Source organism: Hippopotamus amphibius, chromosome 7 (genome assembly GCF_030028045.1).
Source record: "Hippopotamus amphibius kiboko isolate mHipAmp2 chromosome 7, mHipAmp2.hap2, whole genome shotgun sequence".
NCBI classification, from domain to species: domain Eukaryota; kingdom Metazoa; phylum Chordata; class Mammalia; order Artiodactyla; family Hippopotamidae; genus Hippopotamus; species Hippopotamus amphibius.
In genome coordinates, this window is record NC_080192.1 from 52,093,261 (window position 1) to 52,117,221 (window position 23,961).

Genomic DNA, 23,961 nt, shown 5'->3' on the forward strand with positions numbered 1-23,961 from the left:
TTTGGGGGGTACACCAAGTTCAATCATCTGTTTTTATACACATATCCCCGTATTTCCATAGTTGTGGCTCACGGGCTTAGTTGCTCCGTGGCATGTGGGATCTTCCTGGAGCAGGAATCAAACCCGTGTCCACTGCATTGGCAGGCAGATTCTTAACCACTGCGCCACCTAGGAAGCCCTAAGTCACATGTAATCTTTTAGGAGCATAATTAAATAAATCATCCATTCACTTATCTGTGGAATCCTTTAAATGAGAAATCAGGGAGAGAAGCGAAAATAAGGCTCCAGTATTTATAATAATACCAAAAAAGACTTGGCAGATTTCACTACGTAAAATTTATTTGCTTTTTTTAATATAAAAAATGTATAACACCAGCACCTACTCTTCAATCAGTTCATTTATGAAACCATTCTCTTTTGTAGAATACACATTGGCATTGAAACAGTTTAAAGAAATGTAATGGCTATCTACAAAAAATTAGTTTCGATTTGTTGTATTCCTTCCATACTTTGAGTCTGCACACTTAAAAGAAAATTAAAAATTTCAAACATTTTATATTCAGTAATTTTAAAAAAGTACATTGTTTTCCTGTTATGGTCTTTATAAAGGACTTAAAGTTTCAAGTTAAAACAAAAAGGTATTAGGATAACTCTGCTGTATCTTATCACAGCATTTTTATATAGAATAATTTGAACTGGCATTCAAGCAACTTCTTTAGTTGTCACATACCTGTAATTTAGGGAAAATTATACCCATTTTACAGAAAAATCCCAATACATATACTGCAATAAGCTCAAAGCAGTGTTAAAAAGACCCGTGTGAATGGCACACAAAATTTGTTTCTTTATAAATTATTAACTGGAATTCCTGATCATGAAGTAGGCACAGGGAGATCCAGTCCTTAGGGCTTTGCTCTCTGGAAAAACACCTGTAAATAAAGTATTAATACAATTAGTACTGATGTCAGAAGGTTATCACCTTTTACCTGAAGAATAGTTCCAAGTTACTGGGTGCTAGTCACTCTTTTGTAAAATACAATAGATTATTTAAAACATTTCATATGCTCCATAAATCCAAACATAATATAAGTCAAGAACTTTCTCTTCTGGACAACTTGATAAAGTCCAGAGATAACTTATGTTGCCATTACTCAACTGGGAGATGAGTGAAAAAATATGGTATCACCTCCAATGCCATGCGATTCAAGCAGTCAGGAAAACATGCTCTTGATATCTTTTTGCTGATTGGCACTGCTGTCAGAGTTAAGGCCAGGAAATTAAATTTTGAGGAAGAAACAAATGAGTCAAAGCTAAATAGAGCAGTTGTTATCCCTTAACTATTTATCTGATTAAGAAAAAACACTCCCAATTCAACATTTGAGACTATGAACGAGTAGGCTAGAGGGTGTGCTAGGCACTGGCTCAATATTACTACCTTCCATAGCTGGGTACATGTTAAGTGAGCACTTGAAAGAGTAACTGGTAGGCAGTAAGTTCATTACGGATAAAGACCGCATTTATCATTATATCCCTAACACCTAGTAGATCAGACACTCACTTAACAATTATTAACTATCTACTGACTAAGTGGAGAGAAAAGAATCATCACTATATGAGAAAAAATAGCCTTACAAAGAGGCCATGCTTGAGATCAGCTTAGAAGAATGGGCAGAATTCATAAAGGAGAAGGGTGCTAGTAAGGCAGAATTCTTGAGGAACAGCAAGAATAGTAAAAAGACTATTCCTGCGAGAGAAACTGGAAAGGTAGTCTGAGATCAGGATCTGAAAACAAACAAACAAAAAATCCAAAAAACAAAAACAACCCACCTAAATGCCAAAATAAGAAATATGTACTTTTAGTTAATAATAAGTTTATGAAGATTATGAGGAAGAGGAATTAATTTCAGAGGACTGTTCAATGTTTTCAATTAGATCAGCTTGGACAGAACAAGGAAAGGGAAATCAGAATGAGATAACATAAGGCTACACCAGAGTGGCAGCAGTAGAGACAGGAAGTGAGAGAGCAAGGAGGAAACAGCAAGATCTAAGGACCAAGCAGATAGGAAAGGTGTAGGCACGAAAGAAGGAACTTCATTTTCTTCAACTTGAAGAATAACGCTGTTACTCAAGAGAAGTTGGGCTTGGAAGAAAGACTTTATAAATGCTGTTTGGATGAATATGTTTGGGGCACAGACCTGCTACAATGTGCCCAGATCGGGTATAACAGATACCTCTAATAGAGAGTTACAATTTTTTTAGTCCTGTAATCCAGTGTAAATGATCAGGTACTCAACGGAGGTTATCTCCACAGGCACTTTGCTTTTATGGGGAAACGGGAGAGGGGAGGGTTCTCAATGATAAACAGTAACTGTCTTCTCACAAACTCTTTTGTCAGTTTAAGCTGACAACCTACTATTAGGGGAAAAACTGGCAAGGGAAGATGTTAGAACCAAAGTCAAGGGACAGAACACTTATTTATCAGCAAAGCCCCTGGACTTGAATGCCTTGGGAAAAGAACCAAGGAGCCATTAAGTTACCTGCCACTAAGAAATTTAACACAGTGCTTTACCCTCAAATGTGCTGAATGAAGATAATAAATAATGTTCCTCAACCTGCCACACTGTAACTTTATTCCCAGACCACAAGCTCCTTGTGGGCAGGGAAAGTCACTCATATTGGTATTTGCAGCAGTTAGCATAGTACATGTTACATAAAAAGCAGTCATGGAGTACCGAATGACTGACTACCTGCGTGAGAGCAAGACAGTGAGAGCAAGACAGCTGTTTCATGGATTTAGCTATAAAAATGAATGCCAAATATTTGGTACTTCTTGCCAACTTGGAGGTTGGTTGGTTAGTTGGTTTTCGTTTGGTAATTTTATGAATGTAAAAAGAGCCTTAATGGCCAAATCTGAGGATTCTATTTTTTGTTCATTTTGCAATTCAAAAGTTTCAAGATAGGATATAACCAAGTAACTCATACTTCTGTTTATTTTTAGCTCCTTCCTTTCAACTCAATATGGACAGCTATTCTTAAACATTACTTGTTCTCCCAATCCTCTAGTTCCTATTTAATTACATCACAAAACTGTAAAAGTTGCCATTTTCATACCAACATGCTCATGCACATCCACATTCACTGTGCTCATCTAACTTTCTATAATCTTTTGTAGGAGCTCAGCTGAAAGGGGCATCACAGAAAACGCCGAAGTGCAACATCTATTAACTGTGGATTCTTAGAAGCAGGTTTTAGAGTAAAGATATCCCCAAATATGTAACTGTTGGTCAAACCACAGTTGAAGGAGTATCCTGTAATATGCAATCTCTCTTGGTTCTGAAACATAACCTAATTGTATAAAGATATGTAAGTTTTCCAAATACCTACCTTTAAGTAGTTTTTAAAAACTTTAGCATCAGGCTGCTGAAGCGCTTGACAAAACTCCTGGCGGGCCGGGAGGGGAGGAGAGAGAAAAGAATGAGTCTATTTGTATTAAGTTCAAAACCACATATTCAAAACCACAATATTCTTTTTAAATTGTGATTTAAAAAAAAATAAAATTGTCTTAGCCATTTTTATGTATATAGTACAGCAGTGTTAACTAAAGGCACAGTCATGCAACAGATCTCTAAAATTTTTTCATCTTGCAAAACGGAAACTCTATACCCACTGAACAACTCCCCCCTTTGCCCGTTTTCCAGCCCTCACCCCCTGGCCACCACCCCCCTTCCCCCTTTTCCAGCCTCTGTCCCCTGGCCACCACCATTCTACTTCTGTTTTTAAGAGTTTGACCACTTCAGATACATCATTATAAGTGGAATCATGCAGTATCTCTTTTTGTGACTGGCTTATTTCATTTTAGCATAACGTCCTCAAGGTTCATCCATGTTGTAGCATATGATAGAATTTCTTTTTTTTTTTTTTTAATGCTGAATCATATTCTATTGCATGTATATACCACATTTCACTCATCCATTCACCTACCAATGGGCATTTAGGTTGCTTCAAATCACTAGGATTCATATTATAACTTATCAATTAATTAACCTGAACAGTTCCTCACCAAAAAGGTTATATGACATTTTCAAAGGTAATACTTGTTAGACAGGCTGCTTTAAAAGCACTTTTGAGAATATGACTCTCCTGGGCAAGATCGACTCTTGCCTCAGAAGGGTGAGTGGGACAAAAACTACATGGCTATGGCTGTTCTCATCTAGTAAGAGGGTAACTGAGCAAAGTCAGACCAAAGAAAGAGAGAAAATAGAATTGTGCAAAAAGTGTTGTCAGAAGGCATATGAAAAAGCAAAAGTGGGAATCATTATCTTTTATAAGGAAATTATTAGATAGAAATATAATACACAAAGACAAATATCATATGATATCGCTTATATGTGGAATCTAAAAAAAAGGGTACAAATGAACTTATTTACAAAACAGAAGCAGAGTCACAGATGTAGAAAACAAACTTATGGTTCCAGGGGAACTGGGGGCGGGGGGGGGGGATAAACTGGGAGACTGGGACTGACATATACACACTACTATATATAAAATAGATAACTAATAAGAACCTACTGTATAGTACAGGGAACTCTACTCAATACTCTGTATGGGAAAAGAATCTAAAAAGAGTGAATATATGTATACGGATAACTGATTCACTTTGCTGTACACCTGAAACTAACACAACACTGTAAATCAACCATACTCCAATAAAAAACTTAAAAAAAATTGTTTCATTTAGCAGTCTGGGTAACTATTGGTTATTAAAAATAGAATGGTGTATTTCTATTTCTGAGGTGCATTAAGATCATATGAATAATTAGTAATGTATTGTTTTCATAAGATATTAATTTACTTATATAATAACCGAGAAAATTAATATCAAGTTAAAAGATTGTCATAAAATAAGTGATCATAAATTTATTAAAAATGAAATTTATGATTACTCTTATGTGAGATCTATTTTTCATTCAATTTTTTCAGTGCCTCTTATAAAACAGCATTATAAAATACTGTTGATGAAGAAACAATCCTTAGAATCTACACAAGAGATTCTAACTCTAGTATTAATCAGAACTTTGATACCTCATTAGAATTACATGCTACTGGATAAGAGGTCTGGATAACTATATGCCCAGAAAACAACTGAATGCCATCATAAAAATCACTCTGAAATAATGCAAAAGTGTAAGATAGCTTTCCAGCTACTCACCTCAAAATATGGTTTCAGATTCACAAATTAAGCATTGGTGAGCTTGGCCTGTGTAAAAATAGCCCTACCTGGCACAAACTTTCAGAACAGAGGTTTGTATGCCATAGCTCCCTCCAGCAGTCTGGGGGAGCCTACTGGACTTCTTCCAGAATGTTTTAAAAAAACACACTTTTAATACATGGGGTTACAAAGGAAACTAATTATAATGAATTATGGTTATCAAAATGTATTTGTGATATGTGGTAGAATAAGATGAGTTACTGACTTAGATAACAAGGTCCAGTGGCGTAGCTTAGTAAATCATAATTTTAAAAAATTGATGAACATAATCAATATTTTGAGATCTCTGGAACAACTAATGTGATATAAAAATATCTGTGATTCCTATGGGTGACAATGTCACAGGCAATGCAAATACTACTGTGATTTGTCACCTACACAATGGTAGGAAATTAAATTTCTGTTAAAGGTAGTGAAAATAAAAACACATTTTTTCCCATTCAATTTCATAGGCCCCCTGACAATCTGGACTTTTGCTATCCCCCTCCTTTTTTTTTTTGAAGTTGTTGGCAGCATTCACTTTTTAAAAAATTTGTTTATTTATTGGTTGCACTGGGTCTTCAATGCTGCACGGGGGCTTCTCACTGCAGTGGCTTCTCTTGTTGCAGAGCACAGGCTCTAGGTGTGCAGGCTTTAGTTGTGGCACATGGACTCAATAGTTGTGGCTTGCGGGCTCTAGAGTGCAGGCTCGGTAGTTGTGGTGCATGGGCTTAGTTGCTCCACGGCATGTGGGATCTTCCCTGACCAGGGATCGAACCCATGTCCCCTGCATTGGCAGGGGGATTCTCAACCACTGTGCCACCAGGGAAGTCCCAACTCTTGCTATCCTATACGTAGTAAATTAAGGTGAATGTAGTTTGGCTTTCTTGAATCAAAATTTAGATTGAATTACATAGTTATATTTCTTTAAGATTAAGAGGAAAATCTGCTAGGACAGCTCTTACCTGAATTATCTCTGGAGCTACCTGCAAGGAAGGCAGGTATTCTTGTTGAAGATACTGAACACATTCTGGGCCCTGAAAATTAAACAGGAACATTTGTACACTTTAAACACAATATGCTATTGTGATTAAGAACACGGACTCTAAAGCCAGACTGCTTTGGTTTGAATGCTGGCTCTGACAAATTTCTAGTAACTTGGGCAAGTTAATTAACCTCTCTGAGCCTTAGTTTTCCCTCCTGAAAAATGGAGTTATTGTGAGGACTGGATGAGTTAAGAAATGTAAAGCTGTTAGAATAGCACTTAGCACTCAGGACATGTTAACATCACTTAGCGTTACGCAGTGCTAAAGATTAAACAAATATTCTTCTAAATGCAGGAGGTCACAATGCCAGAGACTGGTTCCAGGCACTGAAAGGAGAAAGCAGAGGGGGGCTCCTGGTTCAATCTACCACTGGGTGGACTATAGGGTGTCTATGGGTGCGTGAGGGGAAGCCTGTGGGTAGTGCCAGGATAATGAACATCTTTAGAAACTAAAATACAAGCAAGAAATAACAAAATGATATATCAGGAGATAATAGCCAATAAAAGCACACATCCCTCTTGCAGTTCAATAAACTAGGAAACAGGAATTTAGTAGCCAGGTGAGGAAACCAATACCCAGGAAGACAGGGTGATTTGTCCAGTTTGCTGTTAAGTCTGTACTAAATAAAAAGCAGGTCACTTGACTTCTAAAACCATTGCTATTCATTTCCAACTGCTGGTACTTCTAGATGCTAAAACTATAATAGTTTTCTGGGTTTTTAAGGCTAAACTTGGTAGAGGGAAGGGAAAAGAATTCCACAACCTAACCCCTAACCCCCACACCTTCTCAACAGCTACAAAGGAACTTTAGGATACAATTTGAAAAGTTTTCCTATAGCCATTTGTTTCTGAGAGGGAGGCCTCAACCAAATGCAATAAATATAATACTTAAAAAGAAACAAAAAACAAACAAAAAACCCCGAAAAAAACCATCAAATTTCACTTTAAAACCTGAATCTGACTTAAAGGCTTTAATATGTTGATGACTTCAACATGGTCCAAATGAAAGTAACAGTTGTCAAAGTGAAATCAATCCAATTCTCCTCGATGTACTTCTCCCTACATCAATATCTGGATTTCCTGTTAATACTGCTGCTCCTGAATCAAAGGATTTCTTTATGTTTCCTCCTCTCCCTTGACTCCTGGCCCTCTAATCCAATCAATCTCAGTCACAGTTTAATGACCCTTCAAAGGAAGCTCCTTCCTGAGAGGAGGTAACACTACATTGTGAACATTTCTCTCACCCCTTCTACTTTCCTTCTCACCTTTTTCTTTAGTCTACTCTCCCTATACTTACTGCCCATTCACTGCTCATCACTGCATATTCCCTCTGTTATCACTTAAAAATGGAATATACTTTTGGGGTTTTTTTTGTTTTTGTTTTTAATGAGGAAAAGTAAACTTAGACCTCAAGAGGAAGTCAGGTAAATAAATGAGAAAATAGAACAATGAACATTTTCAAATATCATGTTCCATTTGATTCACTTCTGTGTGTGTCTAAATAACAGCTCTAAGGACAAGACAAATACTTCTGAATTATAAACATCACTCTTACTGTTTGTTATTCCTCATCCTCCTTGACTCTCTAGCATCAACAGTGCCAACGAGTCTCCTCTCTCGTGACTCTCTTCCCTTAACTTTCATAGCTTTGGTTCTACTTCTAGCTTTCTCCTGACTCTTGCTTTAGCCAAAGTTCTTTCTGTCCTGGTCTTAGAAAGTCTCACTCATTCCTGCTACTTCATCTTAGCAAACTACAACCTGAGGACTCCAAAATCAGTATTTAGTTCTGTTTTAGACCCATATTTCAAAGTGCCCTGTGAATGTTTTTTCCACTTAGCTAACCTAAATTACAACCCCACTGCCTACTGACTTCCCAACTTTTCACATATAACACACACCTAGTCCCATTTTGGTTTTTAGTTATTCTACCTCCATACTTTAGCTAAACAGTATAACACTATTTTCTACCAAGTCTACTATGCGACACCTGATCTGTCTTCATATACCCACCGCTTAAATTTCCTCAGAGTGCCAGCTCCTCCTGGTCAGCCTAATGAATCTACATTTGTTTCAAGGTCTATCAAAAATCAGAAAAGGGACTTCCCTGGTGGTCCAGTGGCTAAGACTTCACGCTCCCAGTGCAGGGTGCCCCGGTTTGATTCCTGGTCAGGAAACTAATCCCCATGCCGCAACTAAGAGTTTGCATGCCACAACTAAAAGATTCTGCATACCACAACTGACTCAAAACAAACAAACAAAAAACGAAAAAACAAAAAAACCAGAAAAATACCCCCTCTTTTCAATGGTTGTCTTAGACTGCTCTCATAGGCAAAGCTGGCTCATTCACCTTTAGTCCTACCATGTTACATTTAATACAAATGTATTAGTTTAATATACCTCTATTAAAGTACTTACTTAATCCACCCAATTGAGTTTTTATGTACTAGTCTCCCCTGATTCTAAACTCCACAAATACTGGGGGACTTTTTATTCATCTTTATACAGGTCCCCTGCAGCCCAAAACACATACCCTTCACCCTACCTAGCACACAGTAGGTATAGAGAAAATGCTGGATTGAAAACCCTTCGAATCTCTCCTGGAATAAAAAATTCAAGTTCAAATGAAGGAGTGGGCTGTACAGAGACTCTGAATAAGACCTCATGCTATTATTTTAGCCAGCTGAGAGAAGCACCAGTTGATGACTACAGCTATGTGTGAATGCTAGTCCTGTGTTGGGATCCTGGCTTTGAGAAGTTGGAGACAGAAATTTTTGTTTAAAAAATAAAATTAAATTAAATTGAAAAAAACAAAACTACCCAATTTTCAAATTTGGCAATCAAATCATTATTTAAAAATACTGTATAAAGCAAACAACACACCAGATAGATCCAGCCCAGAATCACTTATGATTTACACAAATGGCTAGACTGACAAGGAGACTACAACATTCTGAAGCAGTAAAGTGCTCTAACCAACCTGTAATACTAAGAAGTTGGACAAATCTGTGAAGAACCTACTAAGTAGTGAAATCTGGATAGTGAAATCCTAGGTAAGATTTTTTTCATTGTTTGTCAAACCAAACAAACATACATTTCAACCTTCCTGATACCCCAAACATGAAAGACAATAAAGGATACTACTGCTTTCATTAAACTCCTCCCTCACATCCCCAAAACTCAGAACTGAAGTTAATTAACTTTTATAAAAGATACAGCTTTCAAGAACAAGACATACTCAATTAAAACTATAACAAATAAGCACGTGAGCTGAAAATGAAGGGGCAGGGAGCACAAAGCTTACCCGTTTGAGATGAATTGTTTTCAGTGTCACTGCACACTCAGATAAAGCCTGTGAAAAACAAGTTTAAGGATTTTAATGTAGTCAATTCTTAGTTACTGATCCAACTTGTTCTTTTATTTCCCTGGCCACGGCTCATTAACATTTACCTCCAAAGAAGGGATGGAGAAAGGAAAGGTAACAGGCAGGCAGATGGAACAAATGGGTTAGACAGAAAATTTTAAAAAGAGAAAAATACAAAAATGCTGTCTTAACACAGTACATGATAATTAAGAAATCTAGCTATTACTGGGTCCTAGGGAAGTAAGTAAAGGACAACTGCTTGACAGTATGCATTCTGACAATGAGATTTGGGGAAACTATCATACGAGGAAGAGAAAGTTACTCTTAATGATTAGGAAAAAAACCCCTTAAGCACAAGTTTTAGAATGAAAGAAGAGGCAGGAAACTATAACTCAATCAAGTTTTAAAGAATGTTTGTATCATGTACCCTTTCAAGAGTCTTAGTTGTTAAAGCTGAAGGAGTTGGATTTTATATATTCAACTTTAACATCAAGATTTAGTAAGAATCAACAAAAGGCCCAAAAGGTATCATATCAACTTTAAAAAAAATGAATTCTAATTTGAAAAAAAAAATTTTTTTTAAAGACACTGAAATCTAATGTAATCAACCCGGCATTAAAGAAGAAACTGTGAGTTAGAACATATGAGATTTACACAAGGTAAACAGAAATTCCCAGGTGCTTACCAATACTGTTTGTGCATCTGCCAGGTCAAAGGTTTGTTTTAAAGGTGCTAGGAAACATGCGGGGACAATGTGCTTATAAACAAAATCAGCAAATCCCACTGGTCCATCTTTACCTCCTGTCAAGAGAATTCAGATTTTCATCTTGTATATAAAGAAAGTCATTTAATTTATCACTGGTGAAAATCAACTCTCAGTTCCTGTCTATGTTAGAGCTAGGATCCCACTTCATCTCTCTTGCCTTAGGAAACAGGTTGGGGAATGAAGTTTTTGTTTTTATGGGTTTTTTTTTTTTTTTTTAAAGCATCTTACCCCAGAGTTCTACCAACTTGGAAAGGATGATAAAACATGTTTTCTGGGCAATTGGATCTGGATATTCGACTGCTCCTTGAATAACAGTAATCAGCACTCGTTCTACATTCTCTGCACCTGAAGAGAAAGACAAAAAACAAAAACTGAGTTCAATCTCGAACTAGAAAGGCAACCTGAAGCTCTCCCTTCATATACAGTAACAAGACAAAAACATTTACAAAGTGGATAAGATCCTCAGTTTTTATGAACTTGGCTCCTAAATTTTAAGCATAAAACATTGAAAAATTACTATTTCCTTATTATCTTGCCCACTGGATTTCCACATAGCAAAATTCTCTATGTTGATCTATACAGTCCCATTTTTTTTTAATTTCAAAACGGCATAGTGGCCAGTAAGATTCAACTGTCAGGTCAATTCTAGCAAGTAGCTACCACACTATTTATACTGTGTAGGAGCCAATTAATACAGATTCAGGCACGCATGGAACATTCTCTAGGATAGACCACACACTAGACAACAAAATAAGCCTCAATAAATTTAAAGAGATAGAAATTATTTCAAGCATCTTTTCAGACCACAATGGCATGAAACTAGAAATCAACCACAAAAACAAAAACAAGAAAAAAACTGACTACATGGAGACTGAACAACATGCTACTAAAAAAAAAAAGAAGGGAGGAAATAAAAAATACTGAGAAAAATGATAATGAAAACACAACCATACAAAATCCAGAGGATGCAGCAAAAGCAGTCATAAGAGGGAAGTTTATAGCGATACAGGCCTCCCTCAAAAAACAAGAAAAATCTCAACTTAACCTATCAGCTAAGAGAATTAGAAAAAGAACAAACACAATGTGAAGTCAACGGAAGGAAGGAGGACTTCCCTGGCGGCACAGTGGTTAAGAATCCGCCTGCCAATGCAGGGACATGGGTTCAAGTCCTGGTCCAGGAAGATCCCACATGCCGAGGAGCAACTAAGCCCATGCACCACAACTACTAAGCCTGCACTCTAGAGCCCATAAACCACAACTACTGAGCCTGTGTGCCACAACAACTGAAGCCTGCACACCTAGAGCCCGTGCTCTGCAACAAGAGAAGCCACTGCAATGAGAAGCCCACACACTGCAACAAAGAGCAGCCTCTGCTTGCCACAACTAGAGAAAGCCTGCACACAGCAACAAAGACCCAATACAGTCAAATAAATAAATAAATAAATAAATAAATAAATAAATAAATAAATAAATCCGAAACAGAAAGGACAAACAAAATCAACTAATCTCTAGCACACTTACCAAGAGGGAAAGAGGACCCAAATAAACAAAATAAGAAACAAAAGAGGAGAAATATCAACTGATACTGCAGAAATACAAAAAAATCAAAAGAAAATACTACAAACAGTTATATGCCAACAAAATGGACAACCTAGAAGAAATGAACAAATTTCTAGAAATATACAGCCTACCAAAACTGAATCAACAAGAAACAGATAATCTGAACAGACTGATCAGTAGAAGTGAAATAGAATGTCATTAAAAAAACTCCCTCTCTGCCCCTCATCTCCTCAGAGTAGTTTCTCAGAGCTATCTGAAATGCTGACTCTTGGGCTACAGTCCTCATTTTGCCCCAAATAAAACTTAACTCAGAACAACAACAAAAACAACAAACAAACAAAAAAACTCCCTGCAAGCAAAAGTCCAGGACTGTTAGGCTTCACTGGGGAATTCTACCAAACATACAAAGAACTTATACCTATCCTTCTTAAACTTTTCCAAAAGACTGAAGGAGGAACACTGCCAAAGTCATTCTATGAAGCCAGTATCGCTGTGACACCAAAATCAGACACACTACAGAAAAGGAAAATTACAGGCCGATGGCTTTGGTGAATATAGATGCAAAAATCTTCAACAAAATATTAGCAAACTGAATCCAACAACACATAAGAGGCTCATATGCCATGATCAAGCTGGATTCATTTCAGGGTCATAAGGATGTTTCAACATACGCAAATCAATCAATGTGATATACCACATCAACAAAAGAAAAGACAAAAACTACATGATCATCTCAGTAGATTCAGAAAAAGCAACTGGTAAAATTCAACACACATTCATGATAAAAACTCTCACCAAAGTAGGTACAGAAGGAACATACCTCAACATAATAAAACCCATTTATGACAAATATAATACTCAACGGTGAAAAGTTGAAAGCTTTCCTGCTAAATTCTGGAACAAGACAAGGATGCCCACTCTCACCAATGCTATTCAACACAGTATTGGAAGTCTTAACCACAACAATCAGACAAAAAAAGAATAAAAGGTATCCAAACTGGAAGGGAAGAGGTAAAACTGCCATATATGCAGATGACATGATATTCTATACAGAAAACCCTAAAGACGCCACACAAAATCTTTTAGAATAAATGAATTCAGCAAGGTAGCAGGGTACAAGACTTATATACAGAAATCTGTTGCATTTCTTTATACTAATAATGAAACACCAGAAAAATTAAAGTGGAGTTATCATATGATCCAGCAATCTCACTCCTGGGTATATATCCAGAAAAGACAAAAACTCTAAATTTGAAAAGATACATGCACACCAATGTTCACAGCAGCACTATTTACAATAGCCAAGACATGGAAGCAACCTAAATGCCCATCAGCAAATGAATGGATAAAGAAGATAAAGAAGACGTATATTCCACATACAATGGAATATTACTCAGCCATAAAAAAGAATGAAATATTTCAATTTGCAGCAACATGGATGGACCTAGAGATTATCATACTAAGTGAAGTAAGCCAGACAAAGAAAGACAAATATATGATACTACTTATATGTGGAATCTAAAACATGACACAAATGAACTTATTCATAAAGCAGAAAGAGACTCACAGACATAGAAAACAAACTTACAGTTACCAAAGGGGAAGAGGGGGAGGGATAAGTTAGGAGTATGATGTTAAAAGATATACACTACTATATAGAAAATAAACAACAAAGGTTTACTTATAGCACAGAGAACTATATTCAGTATCTGGTAATAACCTACAGTGGAAAAGAATCTGAAAAAGGGTATGTATATACACATAAAACTGAATCACTCTGCTGTATGCCTGACACTAACACAACATTGTAAATCATCTTAAAAAAAAGAAAGAAAAGGAATACTGCTTTAGGAAAATGGGAACTCAATACAAATTAATTTTAAGGTCCTTTATGTGAAAGAGATTCCCACCCTGACAGTAATGAACTGTCATCCTTGGGGCCAACATATAACTACTTCAAAAGTTTAGTGCTTGCTTCAACTAGCTCTGGCTCATATAGAGGTACAACTGTGGCAAGTACTTAGCAGAGGATTTAGGCACTGCACGCATCCCACCTTGATTTGCTATGACTTCGCTCATTCCACTGCCTGTGACTGTCTGCAGAAAAGCAAAGTAACTCCTCCGCAACATTTGCTTCTCTAAAGCAGCAGCCTGGTCATTTTCTTCTGCTGGCCGAAGCAAAACTTCAAAAATTGCATGAAGAAGCGGCATGAACATTTGTTGTAAGAATGGGGATACCTGTATCTAAAGAGAGGAAATGACTATTACTATCTCAGAAATAAGAAAATTATTAATATGAAACTCAGATAAAACATGTTTTACATAAAGCCTTTTTCTAGAGATTCTATTTAGGATACATATTTACATAATTCATTTAGCAAATATCAATGTTAGGACCCAAAATCTATACAGCATATACAGTACTGAAAGCCTCAAGATCATTAAGTGCATCCCATTTCCTACAATTCAAGATTCAGGTTCAAATAACATGGCGTCAGACATATTTCACAGTCAGATACTGCCATGGAATATTTTCAAATTTAAATTCTCAATAAATGAATTCTACTGCTAAATTGTAAATGAATTTATATAATTGAGCTCGTGGGCTTTACATGCCCCTGAGCAAATTCCTTAACTTCTGTCGTTTCGTCATCTATAAAACAATACTTAACTTCTAGGGTTGTTACAAAGATCAAATGAATGTTTAAGAAAATGCTCTGAAGAGATTCTGAACATAGAAAACACTGTGTGTCAGCCATTTTTATTAGCCAACTTATGCTCAGCTTGTACATAAAATTGACACTGAACTATTTTTAAACTACTTGGGCACCCAAATTACCGTGCTTTTAATTTATTCTTTAGACATTTAATATTCAATGTTGTATTATTTGCTTTTCTAAAACACCAAACAGTTTCCTTCTGCTGCACAGAACAGGTCTATTCTTATTAAAACATCTATTAAGCATTTCCTATGTGTCAGGCAGTGTTGCAGACACTGGGGATGATAAAAAATAGCTATGATCCATGCCCTCAAGTAACTCACACTTCAAAAAAAAAACAAGGGTCAAATGCTAAAATATATCTAAAGATAAATACGCCTAATCTTGAGGTCAGGAGATCTTAAAGTCAGGAACTTCTCTGATCTCTGAAGGTTTGTGGTACCTTAAATTTGGCTGTAATCTGGTTGATAAGAGGAATGAATTCCTGGAGGTCTTTTGCTTCACAATCTTTGAGCATGTGTTCAGAAGCAGATGGAATGAACGGAAGGACTTCTTCCTCCAGGCAAATAATCATGCGATGAAGGAAAGTGCGAACTCCACTTCTGAGAATATCCTTTTGTAAGGGACAACTGAGGGCTGGCAAGAAGGTCTGTAAACAGTCCAGATAAACTTCGGAACAGCCACATTGTTTCACAGTCTGCTTGTTGCTGAAAGCTTTGCTGGTTCGACTATATAAACAATTATCAGGTAACTAGTTTTAAGTTTATTCTTCAAATGTTTTATGGAGTAATCAAAAACAACACACAAAGAATTACAAAACTGACAAAACAAAGAAGCCAATTCTTTATTTTTAGCTAATATGGTTATTTGTAAACTATTGCTTCCAGTTACTATTCCAGACAGGACTCAAGTTAAATTAAAGGAATGAAATGTAATTAACACAATCTCTCAAGTGAGTCCACCTAAATGTTTTACTAAAATCCTGCTGACAACGTATGCAGAAAAGAGAAAAAAGCCTATTTATTATGAATAGGCTGTACTACACAATCTGTAAACTACCAATTTATAATTAGAAAATCTTAGAATCAAGTTATTTATACAACATCTCTAACATAAGCTTTTGCACTGAAGTCTTCTGTAGAGCAATTTCTCTATGTAGCTTCTGATTAGCAACCAGTATAACTTTCATGCTGTTATCATTTGCCAATAAAAAGTGTGGGCAAAGAGAAAGAAATGGCAGCTTCAGTGGTCTTCGGAACACAATGCAACAACTAAAAAGAAGCCTGAGCACCTTCCCTTTAAGGTTCCAAAACTGATCCACTGATGTCACTGGTATATTGGGTTCGGTAAAAAGTTCGTTTGGGTTTTTCTGTAATATCTTAACTTTTTGGCCAATCCAATATAAACACGTAAACTAATATCCTTAAATACATAATTCATAATGAAGAAATCAGAAGCGTTAAGGATTTAGAGAGCTGTCAAGTCAGAAATGCAGAAAGTCATATGATCTATTCCCTTCTTCAGTTAAATCTTCCAATTCAATGAATTCAGAAAAGAAACAGACAACTCTCTCGACAATCTAGTTTTGGAAACGCAGACACGCATGCCCAATTCTAGAAAAATCCAAGTCAATGATTCTGTGTATGTTGAGAAAATCACTTCACAAATTTAAATGCAATCACACTCACCTGGCAAATCCAACAGCATGGTTGAGACAGTCTGCAAGAGATGCCTGCCTTTCTTCGTCCTGCGCCAATATCAACTTTTCTAACAGAATTTTAAACTTCTCCATGAGTGGCGTCAACAGATTCCTCATTAACGCCTGCTTCCGTTCTGCTGGGTACTCACTGTTAACAACCAGCACTCCAGCTGTCTCATAAATAAACAACTGATCATCGCTGCTCAACAAAGACTGGTAACCATTCTCCTAAAATGAAATTCAGTCTTATTGAAGTTTTTCTTTGTTCAGTTCCTCATTCAAGCAGAATAAATACAAGAGGGACAGGAGATATAATCTATCACACTGAGTCATTATTAAAGAGAAGACTGAATACTTATAAAATAAAATTTCTCCCAGGATCACATAATGGAAAACAAACTGAATTAAAGGTCAAAAGATCATGGGTCTAATTCCACTCCTGACAAGACCTCATAAATGGTCATATAATGTAATTATTAGTTTTCTAACTTGTTTTCTTTTGTAAAACTTATTTGTTATTAAGAGGCTAAAAATCAAGTATACAAAGTGTTTTGAATGTTAGGACAAAGGCCACACAAGTTAACATTTTAAAGAGTGTTTAAGAGTTAAATAACAACAAACACCACACAACAGACACACACACATACACAACAGTTGTTGCTTTAGAATGTTTGAAAGTAAGACTGCAAATGAAAAAAAAAAAAGAGAGAGAGAGAGATCTCATTACCCCATATCCAAACATCCACACACTGATCCATTTAAATGAGTTTTGCTATTTTTTACATTTATGCAGTCTGAGAGGCTGGGAGGAGGGGAAAATACCAGAGGCCCCTCTAGGTCTAACATTGAAACTTCCTGCTAAGAAATTATTTAAAAGCCTAGTCTTAAAACAGATAAATTATGTGGCGGCCTTATTTAAAACAAAAAAAAATCCTCATCTTTTAAAAGAGAATGTCCCTATTTAGAAGTCACTAAACCACTTATTAAGTAACACTAGGACTAATCACTGTACTAGCAGTTGAGAACACAAAAGTAAAGTTGCTAGATAAATACAAGGTACTTATACCCCTATTAAGCAGTCAATATTCAGTAAAAGCACTGTGAATCAAGTCTTTTTATACACTAAAAATAGATTACAAGTATAGTACAAGTCCTTGTTTATATGTGCAATAAGAAAAACATAAAAAATTTCCAATATCCGTAAGACAGTATGGCTAAATATGGCTTTGTGAATGCCTTAGTCTTATGGGTCAGTGTCAACTGTCAAGGAAAATTGGCATTAACCAGGTGAAGTATTTTAATATGTATGTTTCTTTAGTATGTAGGCAAAGATAATTTAACCATCTAATTCACTAGTAACCTTTCATGCAATAAGATTACATAACCTTTGTACCCTGAATACTGATATTTTAAAAGAAAACAAAATATTATTTTACGTTTAACAATTTTTAAGTGGCAGCTCTAGTAATTGACTTTTTTCATTTTGATGAAAGTTATGTCAGTATTTTGCTTTACACAAAAACATGTGCATCAGTCAAAATGTGCTTATATAAGTATCTCAACTTAAATCTTTCTAGTGAAATAAACACTGAAATATTGAGCTCAACCAGCATTGACATTTTTTTACCCCAAGCCAGAAGTTTCATAGAAAAACTTCAGTCTACTAGTAGCAGTCACTGAAAATGGCTGATGTGATCACAGTACTAAACAGAGAATAATTTAGAAACTGAATTTTCCTTCTCTAAAAAACACTTCACTGGCATTTAACACTAGAGAACAGACCACATCTCACACCGCCAAATCTATCAGTCAAATTTCGATTCCTTTCTATTTCTATTACTATGTGTTGTTTACTACATCTCAACAGAGTTTTGGTAAACAGAACTAACCTTTGCACACCCTTCAACCCCATTTAAAAACAAACAAAAAAAACTACTCTGCCCACAAAGGCATTAACAATAAAGGATAAAGGGATATGCAGCCTCAATATTGGGGAAAAAGTATCACTTAGAAGGATAGATACTTACAGGTGGAGAAAGCTCTAATAAATCTTGTATTCTATTTAGAATATCCTCAATGAAAGGATTCATTTGTTTACTGAATAAAGGCAAAAAGGAAAACCACAATTACATAAATAATAGTACCTGGAAAAGTGCTGAAATACCAAATCCCTCTTTAAGGCAGAACTAAAAAAAATAGTTCAGTTCTAAGGTAGTCACATGTGATCATTCAGACTAGCTATGATTTTTTAAATTACAATTTTATAAGCCTAAAAATAAGTAGTTTTCATACCAAAAAAATGACACTAGTAAAAAACAATACAATATACAATAAATTAAGTTAAAAATTTATTTCTAAGGAATATCAGCTTTAGAATTTCAAAGAAGACATATAGTTATATACAGCAATAAAATTAAGTAACTAATGTCATTAGTGATGACAGATGTAACATATAAAAATATTCAAACAAATCAGTGTTTAATGATGAACAAAGTACCTGGCTAAAGAGAAGGAAAAGAAATCATAACATCATGATACAAAAAGGAACACCTAACCTTTAAAAAAAAGCCTTAGAACAGAAAGAACCAAACCTACCACAGGCTCTTAGAAAACAATTCACATCTTACTTAACAATCTTAAAAACGAGAATTAAACATAATAGCCAAAATTTTGTACTTACTTGAGAGATTTGACAAATCTAGAAAACAGGTAAGCGGTTCTGCTCCGTACTTTTGCACTAGAGTGCCGCAGACCCCTGTGATCTAAGAAAGCCATCTGAAGAAAGAGAGACACTTTTACTATTTCCGTACTTATTTAAGGCTTTTATTGCTATTGTCATGACACATTTTTGTTCACATCAAATTCTACTTTTTAGCTCTGGAAGGAGGAACCAGGTACAAATAAAAAAGTAGGCCTACACTACACACAAACAGGCCCTTGAGGATTTGTTCCAAATAACTGACTAGACACAAACTCCATTTTAAAGAAATGGAAGAAGGGTTCGTTTCAGTGTGTTCAAGAGTTTTTGAGAGCTTTTGGCGCTGGAAAAAGTTGTAAAAGAAAGAATACTATCTGCTCATTAGCTGAAACACATGAAAATAACACAGTTGAGAATAAAGGGTATACTTACTAGTACACATGGAATGTGCTGAGGTTCAACTGTGAAAAACTTTTCGTATCTAACAACAGTTTCGAAGAACTCCAATGTCACAGATGTGTGCTGATAGGAACTAACTCCTGATGTTACCAGCTGGAGCAGGAAAAAGTTAAGAAATTTATCCTTATTTACTACAACATCCGAATGTCCCAGTATTAACAAATATTAAGCTCTAACAATTAAGGAACTCACATTAGTTTATATGAAAACAGAAAATTATGTTCAAAATAAATTATCTTTAGTATACTTACAGTTCGCATCATATCCTGCAAAGCACTAGCTTTTGAAACATCACCTGAGAAGTGAGCACCATGAGATACTGGAAGAGCTTCTGCCAACATATACAGCAATCTTATTGCCACTTCAACTTCCATAAACCGTGTAGTCTGCCAATTCCTACCAAGGTATAACATGTCAGTGAAATCTGAATATAAATTTTCTATACAACTAGTGATGCACAGGATAAAAAACACCAATAAAAGCCTCTTTAATTACTAAAAAGTCACAGCAATTGTTAATTTTACCAGGCAACATAATTCATATCACAAAAGTATAAATAACTAATGAAATACATTTTACTGTTTACATTCCAAAGAGCAGTATTTCCCAAGGATCAAGATAAATCAAAAAGAAAAGTGCATTGTTTCAGAGATACACATAAGATCTTAATAAATAACAAATTAATAAGTCATGTGAATCACTTATGGCAGACTATCATCAGGGAGAAAAGGAGAGCAGTGACTTGTTAGAAACAGAGTAACAAACTTACTGCAGTGTAGAACTAAAAACTCTGCGGACAGAAGCCAGCAGTAACTCTGGTGAAACTTGAGCAAGCCTATCCAACAATAACTTCAGTTGTTTCCTATATTCTACAAACATGGCTTCATCTTCACCCTATGATATTTTAAAAATTCCATCAAAAAATTTATAAGATCTTAAATCACATAACATGGTGAATTCTCATTAGTTTTTCTGTATTTACAAATTTAATACACTTTTATTTTTTCATCAATTTATGTAAAGAAGAAAGAGGTTAAAAACAAGAGTCTAACAGGAGAAAGTGATTGAGGGATGATTAAGTAAAGGCCAGATAATGCAAGGCTTTGGAAAAAAAACAAAAACAAGAGTCTAAGCCAGGATGGGTTCACATAGGGTTCTGTGAGAACTGCGGCACCTTATTTATACTCCTTGTATCTCTCTGTCCATGATTTAATATCAAATGATTTAAGATATTATTTGTCAGGACTTCCCTGGTGGTGCAATGGTTAAGAAATCTGCCTGCCAATGCAGGGGACACAGGTTTGAGTCCTGTTCCGGGGAAGATCCCACATGCCGAGGAGCAACTAAGACTGCAAGCCACAACTACTGAGCCTGTGCTGCCACTACTGATGCCTGCATGCGTAGAGCCCGTGCTCAGCAACAAGAGAAGCCACCGCAACGAGAAACCCACACACCACAATGAAGAGTAGCCTCCACTCGCCACAACTAGAGAAAGCCCACAGGCAGCAACAAAGGCCCAATGCAGCCAAAAATAAATAAGTAAATAAATAAATAAAAACATATATTAAAAACAAAAAAAGATACTATACATAATGCCCTGGTACTGCGTAGTGCACAGTGTGTTGGTAATCATCACCATTATCCTCTTACAGGTCAAAGTTCCTGAATGCCTCAGGTGGGTAACAGAACATGTTAGCCCATGGCTAGATAGCATATGCCATCACTGAGTTGCTAAAAAGCACTGATGACCCTTGTGATTGATGAGAAGCTGACTCACTGACAACCCTGGACAAGACTTTAACCAGAACAAGTTCAGAGACAGTTAAGTGCCTCATTCCTACTCTTGCATAGACAATTATGATCTGAGGTCCACAAACTGGGCCTCAACTTATCACTCTTATTAAATATAAAGTGAAATATGATCACCAATAATACTGTCAATATTTATGAAGTTCCATGCTACAAGGTGTTTTTAAAAGGGTCGTTTTAAAGGGGACAAAATACAAAAAAATGAAGGATTATGAAGTTTGCATCAACTTCACCTAAGTAGAGGTCAATATAAACAAGATATTTTAAAAATACTTCTTGTTTTAAAGAACTCTAAGATAATCAAAACTTGAAATATTAATCTGATGGAAGTAAAGAATAAAATTAAAACTGATTTCTCCTCCATGTAAAATTCTTACCTCATTTTCAAAGTTATATTCCTCATCATAAGTTAATTTTTTCATAACGGCCAACATGATTGCCTAAAATTAAGAATAAAATATCTTTTGTCAGTCTCCTTTAATTTCATATAATTTGAAATTAAGCTATATTTCCAGGCAGATTGCAGACACAGATTCTATTACTGGTTTTAAAGAAGCAAGGGGGACTCCCCTGGTGGTTCAGTGGGTAAGATTCCAAGCTCCCAATGTAGGGGGCCTGTTTGATCCCTGGTCGGGGAAATAGATCCCACATGCATGCCGCAACTAAAAGATCCCATGTGCCACGACTAAGACCCAGAGCAATCAAAAAAAAAAAAAAAAAGAAGCAGCAAAAAGAAGCCAGTTACCTCTACATTAGCTTTTTGCTGATCTGAGAGCACGGTAAGCTGTTGAAAAGAAAGCAATCATCTATAAGGTTTCCTAAAGTTACACTTGCTTATCAGAATGTTTTTCTAATCAGTTAAGATCTTTTCAAACATACACATAGCTTTTCTGGAGGGCAGTTTGTTTGACAGCACCATTCTATATTTGAAATGCACCTAACCTAAGATCTAGTAATTTCACTTCTAGTAAGTAACTTGACATGTAGGCAAAGACATGTAGATGAATTTGATTTTTAAAGATACTTATAAAAGTACTCAGCAAAGAAGCAGATTATAGAACAGCAAAGTATGATCTCACCTTGTTTTTAAACAAGGCCAAAAAAGCTTAGAAATCCATTATGAGATACACAGTGAGATTACCAATAGTGATTTTAACTTTCTTCTTACCTTTTCACATTGCCTAAATTTCATATATATGCAGAAACATGTTATGTTTATATTACAACAGAAGCTAAACTCAGTTTGGAAAAAAATTATTTTAAGCTTGACTCAATTCAACTAATTCAATGTAAATAAAATAGAACAGCTTTCCCTAATGTCATAATGAGAAGTTACTAATTCTTTAAAAGGCTACATGCTATAATATGGGAGATTCATACCTTCTATATTTTAAGTTCTATTATTGGAAGCAACTCTCTAGGGGGAAATTTTTAATTGTAAAAAAGTTGTTTATAAGAAATGATGCATATGTAAATAAAATAATAAACCATGTTTAACAAAATTTCTACTGTACTTAGAAATAAACACAGGGGACTCCCCTGGCGATCCAGTGGTTAAGACTGCACGCTCCCAATGCGAGGGCATGGGTTCAATCCCTGGTCAGGGAACTAAGACCCGGCATGCCACACGGCCAAAAAAAAAAGAAAAAGAAAGAAAAGAAATGAACACAAATTCAAAATTTAAAAAAACCTAAACCTATAACTAATTTTGAAGCTTTTTTAGTTTAGTGAATTTTAGAACCTGGCCATTTCTGTTTTCTGGCTAAGAAGTTTAAAGGAAAAAAAGTAAAAAAGATGAAACTACATTAATAATTAACAGTAAATGTCATCAGAGTGTAGAATTATGATTATTTTCTTATTTTCATTTTTCCCATATTTTCCAATTCTCTATGGTGTTTCTATATTATCTACTGGACAAAAAGATTAAAATAAGGACTTACCTGTTTCAAAATATGAAGATAATCATAACAAAATCCAATAATGTTAGAAGAGATGTCATCATCCTCATGAATTAGGAGCTGCAACATGAGAGCCACCTTTGTTTCAATAGCTTGTAGTGCCTCTTGAGCATGCTTGATATCCCCATTCTTAATTAATTTAGTCCAACTAACTATCAACGACTGTCCCATTCCATTTACCAGTTTAGAAAATCTGGCCAGGAAGTCAACATCTTCTTCCTACAAGCAATCAATACAGACCTCAATTTAAAACCAACCAACCAAGCGGGAAAACTCTAAACGTTAGTACAGATCAAGTGCCAATTATACAAGTCAATTTTAAACTAACATTAGACATTAAGAATTCTACCATTTTGACTGGAAAAGTTTAAGAATTTGAGTTCTTTTATTATTTACTAGTACTAAGTCTTTAAAGCAACTATTTTTAATGACTACAGTCATGTAGACATTGCCAACCGATAAAAGCTTAAAAAAAAAAAATCCGTGTTTCAAAACCTTCTCTCTAAATTGCTGAATTTAGTAAATATGCTCTAATAAAGTTAATGCTGCCAAATTATGCTATGTGTAACAATTTACAACAGTCCTTTCTGATACTATTTAATTTGAACCTCAACTACACTACAAAGAGATAAAACTGC

The 23,961-nt window shown here is 35.6% G+C and overlaps 1 protein-coding gene across 11 annotated transcripts in view; it reads right to left on the reverse strand.

Annotated features, from left to right (window-relative positions):
- Positions 1 to 317: 317 nt before the first annotated feature.
- The window catches only part of XPOT (exportin for tRNA), a 37,537-nt gene continuing 13,893 nt past the window's right edge, over positions 318 to 23,961 (reverse strand). For 6 of the 11 annotated variants that reach the window (XM_057740499.1, XM_057740498.1, XM_057740500.1 and 3 more), the window contains 17 exons: positions 23,306 to 23,542; positions 22,111 to 22,149; positions 21,743 to 21,805; positions 20,326 to 20,450; positions 19,808 to 19,952; positions 19,530 to 19,649; positions 19,080 to 19,174; positions 18,427 to 18,496; positions 16,389 to 16,627; positions 15,143 to 15,428; positions 14,035 to 14,224; positions 10,649 to 10,765; positions 10,340 to 10,455; positions 9,595 to 9,642; positions 6,214 to 6,285; positions 3,385 to 3,441; positions 318 to 929 (listed from right to left, as the gene is read on the reverse strand). In XM_057740499.1, the coding sequence (XP_057596482.1) occupies positions 903 to 929; positions 3,385 to 3,441; positions 6,214 to 6,285; positions 9,595 to 9,642; positions 10,340 to 10,455; positions 10,649 to 10,765; positions 14,035 to 14,224; positions 15,143 to 15,428; positions 16,389 to 16,627; positions 18,427 to 18,496; positions 19,080 to 19,174; positions 19,530 to 19,649; positions 19,808 to 19,952; positions 20,326 to 20,450; positions 21,743 to 21,805; positions 22,111 to 22,149; positions 23,306 to 23,542 (2,046 nt within the window). In that variant the 3' untranslated portion in view covers positions 318 to 902. The remainder of the gene's footprint in view (positions 930 to 3,384; positions 3,442 to 6,213; positions 6,286 to 9,594; positions 9,643 to 10,339; positions 10,456 to 10,648; positions 10,766 to 14,034; positions 14,225 to 15,142; positions 15,429 to 16,388; positions 16,628 to 18,426; positions 18,497 to 19,079; positions 19,175 to 19,529; positions 19,650 to 19,807; positions 19,953 to 20,325; positions 20,451 to 21,742; positions 21,806 to 22,110; positions 22,150 to 23,305; positions 23,543 to 23,961) is intronic. The other 5 variants (XM_057740495.1, XM_057740496.1, XM_057740497.1 and 2 more) reach the window with 5 other exon arrangements.